Here is an 8,585-nt window from a genome sequence, read left to right as displayed (position 1 = left end):
GCCAAGAGCTCTTGTAATGTTTTACTTCCATTTATTATCAGTGTCACTTCCATGTGCAGTCTTTCCATCATCAAGGTACTTTAATGGTCCATCTCCTTCATCAGGCCACCTATTTTCATGACATTTGTGGAAGAATAGTTATCTTTGGGACCTCTAGCCTATACCTCACATGTGGCTGAATTTGGAGAGCGCAGATACACAGACTTTATAAGCCTTGTTTCCAAAGGAAATCACTCTAAAAAGACACTCTTCTGCCTTTTGTTTTACAAGAAGTGATCTCACTGTAATCAAAACGGATGTCCTAGAAAAGACATTGGACTGTTTTTCCATTCAAATGAAAGATAAACAATTAACACTACCCAGGATCAGGAGTAAACAAAGCAGGGCTAAGTGATAGACCAGTGACCTCATAGGAGGCTTAATGCCCAGTTCAAAGCAGCAACACTGTCTCTTTAGGAAGGGAGACAGGCTTTTCATATCATGCCTGATGCTGTTCAGTGTATTTCTCATCTGAAACTTAGTAGGTCCCTTCTCAGATTGGTTTGTTTTCCATATTACTCCTATGGGTAGATTCCTTCTATTTCTAATGTCTGCATAAGACTGCACCCTCTTATCTTTATGGTTCATATTAAAAAGAGGAAAAATACTACTAGAAAATAACATGAAAAACCACAACTTGAAAAAGTCACAGAAAGAAATTGCAAGAAATATTCTCCAGGGAGAAATTCTTTCAGATGATAGAGGTAAAGGGGATGACATGGTAGTAGTCATAAAGTTATGAAAAAATGGTCCAAAATTATGGGAAAAGTCACTTTCCATGGTTCACAGAATGAACACAACATAACAGATTTTTCTATATGATACGTGCACTGAGCAGCTAAAATCCTAGAAGTAAAAATTGATTCTGCAATGACAGATGCAGCAAACAGGACCTGTGCAATTGCATGATCCCCAAGCTCCTGAGTTCATGGAAACCTTCTTGTCACCAAATGGTTTCACTTTTAGGACGTGCTTGTCTGGTATCACAGAAATTCACCTAAACCTTTTAATTTTTTTTCTCATCTGACATCTCTTTGGCAGAATAGTAGCATTATAGGCTCTGTTTCCCAACCACTGTAAAAGAAATACCCAAGACACTGACATTTCTAATTATTTATTATGGCACTTCAAAGCATATCTACTCCATTACCAGGTGTTTCAAACAAGTTTAAAAAAAAATAATGAGGCTTTAGGTTTTAGGCAGTATTTCAGCAATTTTGGTTAAGAATTTTTAGAATGTTACTAGACATGGAATAAAAGTTTTGCTAGGAAAAGTCTTCTTAAGGCTTCCCTTCAAGAAAGTGTGTATGTGCTTGCTTAGATTTGTCATGTTCATTGGCTTACTGGTATATCTTGAGATTAAGAAAATTGTGGGTATTATATACTGAAATCAAGAAAACTGTGGGTTTGAAACACAAGAAACCCCAAACTAACCCTGAAAATCCATTCCTCTACTTAAACAGCAATTTAGTTTATCTCGTATTTATACCCCACAATTCTAGTTACGTTGTAACATGGAAGTTAGAAAAAACATTTCAAGTTTGGGCTGTGGAGTTGTTCCAATTTCAAATTTTACTATCTTAGAAAGTAGGGATGTTTGTGATATATTGGCTTGTTTTGTGCTGAAGGCAGATTGTAGTAGAGCCTAAAACCAAAATGGGTTTTTGGTTTAGTTTTTTTTTTGAAACCTCACTTAAAATTCCACTAGTAACAATGTTCATATATTCAACAAATTTATTTACTAGCCTAAGTTCAGAATAGTTACATAATAGTTACATCACGGCCTTTAAAAAGAATTGCACTCAGCTACTCAGTCCATTGAAATACTAGAAAACAGGGAAAAGGAAAATATGGAGTGAAAAGGAGCTCTGTCCACTGAACTGAGTTGTTTGCAGCAAGTTCCTACTGAACCTGAAGATGTCCTCATGCCTTCTGGTAGACTCTAACACACTTGACACCATTCATGTCACACTCCTAGAAGATAAAGAGATGCATTTATTAATTTACCTCTCAGTGCAGACCAACAGGGAAAAAAGACACGTCAGGAGTTACATTTCAGGCTACCAACCAGCAGCACTCAGGGATCAGAAAGTGGGACTGAACTCACCACCACCAATTTTCCATCCACGAGCTTCCTTGTTATTGTGGTCTTCTTGCCATCCCATTCCTGCTCTTGAACCAATGAGCCATCATCTTTTAAGCTGACAAGGGTCTGAAAGAAGAACCTGACCATCAATATTTTCCCCATGACATTTGGGCAGCACTGAGGCTTTTCAACACCTTATTCCAAATGAAAGATTCCCACCCCAGCTCACTCAATAATAATTTTATCATTGACAACTACAAAGCCAGAAATTATGTTAAACATTTTATCAGTCCTCTTCTTACAGTAACTTACTCGCTGCTCATTCACTCACTGCTCTGACACATTTCTGCATCAGACAAACCTTTGACATCACACACAATTTCAATTAACAGGAGCAGAAGATGTTCTCTGTTCATCTCTTTGTTACATGGGCTTTGAGCTTTTGTGTAGCATTTATCTGATCTTGCAGGAACAGATGAACTGAAAGTGTGTGGCTGGAGGGAGGGGGGTGATAAACAGAGAGCACTCACAGGAGGAAATGAGATATATCCTTTGCTTTTTCCCTCCTTTGGGATAAATATTCTTCCTTCTAGGTGCAAGGAGAAACTCTGCCTTCTAAAACTGGAGTTTAGTGCCTGTAATTCACATGGTTTCCTTGCTGTCCGTGATCCCACCCCACACTGAACCAGGCTCTCTTGTTATGCAAATAAGAGACAGAGCAGAAAGGTTGACCCTAGGGCTGAATTGCCTCTGATTACACATCAATGGCATTTTTTTCCACAGGCTTCAAATGAAGTGGCATTTGGCTTTAACAGGGATTTAGAGGTCTGTTAGTTTTACTAAAAAAATGCTTCTGCTACAAAACGAAAACAGCAAAATACACAAGACTATTGATTTCAGCACTCTCCCTCTTTGGAATTTGCTTAATCCATGTTAAAAAAAAAAATCAATGAGACTTACAGAGACAACTGCTCATTGAATAAAAAGCACTGTTAGTGTGGATGCCAAAACTGATTTTAAAATAGCATCTCCCTCTGTAAAACACACAAAGAATTGCCTTTTTTCATCAGAAAGTCTAGTATACTGACCTGAGTTTTCCTGCCATCTACTGTGTTTTCCTCAAATTTCTCACCAAGCTTGAAGCTGAACTGTGAAGTTTTGAAGGTGCTTTCTGTTTTCATGGTGATGGTGTCCCCATCCTGAATAATGTAAACGTCTGGTTTGGCCATGCTTCCCATTTTTCTCATGGCCATACCCACACCTGCGAGGGAGAGGCACAGAGTGTCACAAAGTCAGTTAAACCCTGAGGCTTAGGGCCACACAAGAATTCAAATACCTAATTCCCATTTAATTAGGCACTTAAGCACACTTGAGAATCAAAGCTCAAGAGCCTCAAAGAAAGAGGATGTTTTAAATTTTCCACAGATGAGGAAGGAAAAAAGCTTATTTGCAGAGTTGCTCTTTTGTTTCCTCAGAGAGCTAAAGTTAAATTTATTTTGCCCTCTGGAGGATTTCTAGATATCCCAAAACTCAGTACTGATTTTTTTTTTCCAAACAGAAATAAATTGAAAAAAGGAAAACAAATACAAAAGCTTAAACTAAAATAAAATTATTCTCTTCAAATTCTGAACACATTAAAAAGTCTACAAATAATTTTTATTGACAGATTAATCCACTTTATTCAAACTTACTCAATACGCTTCCAATAATTTGGACATCATTGCAAACATGCCATTTGTAATTAAATTTCATATTTTACATCCTGTTTACAAAGTATGGAGTTGTGAATTAGAAAATCATTATCATAAAAAATAGTGCTTACACACACATGCAAAAGACAGAGAAATAGAGAAATGAGAAATTTGGAAATGGCTGAAAATTTATGATCTGGAGACAGCAGCCCTCAAAACTCTTCAGATTCACCCTGCTTCAGCCCCTGCATGCACTGTTTGCAAGGTTTGCTTGAATCTTTTTGATCTGAAGGATGAAAATGCAAATAAGAGGGCAGCAAGCAACAAACATGACTCCATCAAACTGGTAAGTGCATATCTGAACCATGAATTGATACGCAACCAAATGGGGCAGAAAGTACCACCAAGTCAGTGAGTGCTGTCAAGTATCAGCACAGCACTCCTCTGCTGTGTGGAGGTAAGGGTTGAGTCCTTGAGAGGGAAATAAAAGTACTTTCCAGACACTGCTTCTCCAGACTCAAATGAGATTCCAGGACTGAGCCTTAAGCTTGAGTTCCCGGAGAAAAAACAGTTATCCTCAGTCCAGCTTTTCTGATCAGAACTGTAAATTATTGCCACAGTAACCTCCACACACATTCTGTTGCTGTAGTCCAGGCCAGAGTAATCAGGGAGTTATTTCATCAGCTATAGCTTGGGATCCAGCTAAACAGAGATGAGCTGCACGTCTTCCATATGGCAAGAAATGAAATTCCAACTTCTTTGTCCTCAAATGTTCTTTTGCACAGAATGAGCAGAATCTGTGTGGTCTCATTTATGGCGCATCAATAGGATCAAAGGCAGAGAGTTTCACAGGTAGCCAGCAAGGGTGAAATCCAGTAAATGACTGGCTCCTAAAATGTGGCTTGGTATAAATTTAATTGCCTAAATTGTAAATGTAAAATGGAAAAGTGACTGGGTTTATGATTTCAATCTAAAACCAAACAACAGTCTGGTGCTGCCTACACATAGGAGGTACTCTGCAGTTGCAGCACCTAATTTCTACTTTGAAGTTGCAGCTTGGCACACGCCTAGGTCTGGCCATTGGACATCAAGGCACCAAGGCATCCTAATCCATGGCTCAACCAAGCCGAGCTTAAAATTCTTGAATTTCCTCCAGTCTCCCAAAGAGTTCAGTCCAAAAGGCTTCTCATATCATACTATCACATACTGACAGGCCTCTCAAAATGTAATTAGAGCCAGCACTGTCTGCAGAGCGTAAATGCAGTGATGCTTTTTGTATTTTACGTGAAGAACACAAGACCTAAATATCTTCTCCCTCTAAGGATAAGCCTGCATCTTCTGCCTCTTAAGAAAATACCGTGGCTTTCATCTGTGAATAAATTGCAGAAAATAATATCTGCTGGGCCATATAGACACTGCCAGGTATCTATCACCTGTCAGCCAGGATGCTCACAGGGAAGTGGTAAATCAGAGCTTGCAGATGAGGCTCCTGGTCTGTTAGGCGTGTTCTTCATCCGGTAACTTCATGTTACAAAATGTAGGGCAGCCTGGACGCAGGGATAACGAGCCAGGACCATCCCCCAGAGATAAAGGTGTGACTACCCACAGAAGAAAGCAGGCAAACAGCCTCCGGCAGGGCAGCCGGTTACCCACAGCAGCGGATCCAGTTTGGCTTTGTCGGGAGGAGACACCCAAGGTGACTCGGCGGGGAGGCAGCCCCGGCTCGGCAGGTCTGTGTGCGGGGTCTGGGTGACCCAGCCCGGCCCCGGCGCAGCGCTGCCGAGCGGAGCCGCCGCCCTCGGGGCCGGGGCAGCGCCGAGCCCCCCGGCAGCGCCTCCCGGGCAGCCCCGGCTCCCCGCCCCGGCATTAGCGCTGAGGGAGGGGCGGACCGGCCTAATCGCAGCCGGGCAGCCGGCACCAGCGGCTAATCCCGGCCCTGCGGAGGGAGGCGGCGGGCAGGGCGCAGCGCTGTGCGGCGGGAAGGTGCCTGCTGGTGCCGGCACCTGCCTCACAGGCACCGGCATTACGATGCAAAAAGGGTCGCTGACATCTTAGGACCCGGAGCCAGGGGCGGCAGCTCTCCCTCCAGGAAAGCTCTGCTGCCGGCCGGCGCTCCGTTCCCGGAGCCGAGAGGGCGTGGAGCCCCGGCGCTGCATCCCGGAGATTCCCGGCATCAGCTCCGCAGCCGCCGCCCACCCGCGGCTCTCGGCCGGGCTGCATCCCACCCTCGGGCCCGGCTCCGGCACCACGTTCTCCGCGGACCTTGGACAGAGCCTCGCCGGCCGGCAGCGGCAGCACATTCCCGGGGCGGCATCCCGGCATCCATCCCTCCCTCTCGGGGGCGGGGAGCCGCCGGCTTCTTACCCAGCTCCTTCATGTACTCCTCGAAGCCCTCGCTGGAGACGAGGCACCATTTACCCAAAAACGCGTCGATGGCCATGGCGGCGGCACTGGAGCTGATGGCGTCCCTGTAGAAACGTGAAGGCAGAAGGACGGGCTGCAGCGCGGCCGCGGCCGCCTTTATAGCCGGGCGGGCAACATGTGCTGCCGGCAGAGCCAATGGGGCTCCCGCCGCGCCCCGGCCCCTTCCCCGCCGAGCCCCCGCCCGGCGAGTCCCGCCCGCGGCGGCGGCGGCAAGAGCGGGCACGCCGGGCGCTGCCCGCCCTCCGCCCGCACACACGCTCACGCACACTGACAGACACACACACTCACACACAGACACTCACACACAGACAGACACAGACACACACACAGACACTCACACACAGGCAGACACAGACACACACACAGACACACACAGAGGCAGGCACACTCACACACACACAGGCAGGCACACACACACAGACACACACAGGCAGGCGCACACACACGCAGTCACACGCAGACACACTCGTACACTCACACGCACTCACATGCACAGACACACACACACGCACACACAGACACACACAGACGCACACAGGCACACACACACACTCACACACACACAGACACACACAGGCAGACACACATAGTCAGGCACACACACACGCAGTCACACGCAGACACACCCCACACTCACACGCACTCACATGCACAAATAGACACACGCACACACAGAAAATGCACACTCACACTCACACTCTTGCACACACAGACTCGCAACCCCTCTTTGCACCCCAGCAGGGGAATGCCCAGGACCGGGGGGGCAATGCCAGAGCTGTCCCGCCGAGGGATGTTGTGGCCTCAACGCTGCTTCGAACACGAGCTCCATCCGGCGTGGTGAGAGTCCAGCGTGCTGAGTGCCGGTACCCATTCGCTCCTAGCTGGACTCTGAATGCTAAATTATACTGTTTATTACTCGTCATGGTTTTTTTGAAGGCTAATTCAAAAAAATCATCATATGGCACAGAGACAGAGCCATAAGGCATCAGCATCCCAAAGCAGTTTATTGGGTTTGATTGCCAGCCTTCCCAACAACTCCCACTGGTACATCACATATTGAACTACAGCCATCCCTAGTTACTGTGACCCGGGAACAGATCTTCTACATACACACAGTGGTCAGTTTAGCAACCAAAATCAATCAAAATACAGAATTAATGTGGGTGCTTGCAGTACTCAGGAAAATCAAAGCCTGAATGCAACCTCATGCCTTAGCATAGGAAAAATGGAGATATGATATCTTAGTTTTAGTCCATTTTGAACTGCAATTCCTACTTCTTAAATGAAAATGCTGCAGCTGCCACAACTGTACACTGGCACAGAATTGGCATCATACAGTCTTAACAGATACTGTGAGGTTTTGACTAATCTTTTGTCAAATTTTGTCAGGTGAGTGATTTACTGTCAAATTCTGTGAGGAAGCTGCTATTATTAAGTCACAAAAAAAAAATATATATTCCTGATTCCAATGTACCCCCAAAATTTGTTTCCAACATCAGGGTTATACCAGTCTCTGCCTCTTTTGGCCTTGTTCACACTGGATGAGAACCACAGCCACTTTCTCCTGTCTGGAAAAAGAGAAATGTGAAGATAGATACATCTGGTATCTCAAGGTTTTTGGAATAACAGTTACTACACTTCTCTGCTAGTATTTTCATGAAGGAGTTTGAGATGAAGGTATCAAAACCATCAAAACCAGAGAAGACAGCAAGGCAGGTTCTGTGCTGGCTCCAGCATTTCACAATACGAGAAAGTGCCATAAAGCCAAATGTTTTGGAGCAAGGAGGACTTTTTTCTTTATGCTTTGCTGTGATACAACTTCACACAGCAGCTAGAAGTTTCAAGACTTTGTAAAAAGTCAGATTTTTCATACATAAAATAAACAGATAATGTTTTAACTGATTTTTTTTTAATTTCCTCTAACTATCCTTCCCTACAAAGCTGTCTTTAATTACTTTCTGCTTCTCTGACTATATGCTTGCTTTTAATATGCAAACAACATTATAGCCTCTGCTCATAAGACAGCAAGTCACATTGCTTCTTTTTTGTGCTATTAAGTAGGTATATTGAAACACAGGACTTTCAACATTCTTCCACTATTTTTTTTTTTAATTTAATTTTGTGTGTGTCTTGTGTAAGAGATTTCAGAGTAAATGTTAAATTAGGGTGATGTTTACTGACTAATTCATGATAGTTGAATCAACATGCTGTCCATGCTGCAGTTCCCTGGTTGCTTACAGAAAGGATAAATGAAAAGCCATTAGATTAGGGATCAAAGAGAATCATCCTTCAGGAATTAGGAAGTCTTCAGTCTTGTAAAGCAGGGACAATTTCTAGAAATAGAA

At 44.2% G+C, this 8,585-nt stretch overlaps 1 protein-coding gene across 1 annotated transcript; it reads right to left on the bottom strand.

Annotated features, from left to right (window-relative positions):
• Nucleotides 1-1,137: 1,137 nt before the first annotated feature.
• FABP5 (fatty acid binding protein 5) lies at nucleotides 1,138-6,471 on the bottom strand. Its single transcript, XM_030943929.1, has 4 exons — nucleotides 6,181-6,471; nucleotides 3,214-3,386; nucleotides 2,147-2,251; nucleotides 1,138-2,013 (listed from the first exon to the last, which is right to left on the bottom strand). The coding sequence occupies exons 1-4, from the start codon at nucleotides 6,254-6,256 to the stop codon at nucleotides 1,963-1,965; spliced, it is 405 nt and encodes a 134-aa protein (XP_030799789.1). The 5' UTR covers nucleotides 6,257-6,471; the 3' UTR covers nucleotides 1,138-1,962.
• Between the last annotated feature and the right edge of the window lie 2,114 nt (nucleotides 6,472-8,585).

The sequence above is a fragment of the Camarhynchus parvulus genome, chromosome 2, assembly GCF_901933205.1.
Source record: "Camarhynchus parvulus chromosome 2, STF_HiC, whole genome shotgun sequence".
NCBI classification, from domain to species: domain Eukaryota; kingdom Metazoa; phylum Chordata; class Aves; order Passeriformes; family Thraupidae; genus Camarhynchus; species Camarhynchus parvulus.
This window is presented reverse-complemented; position numbering and strand designations above follow the sequence as displayed.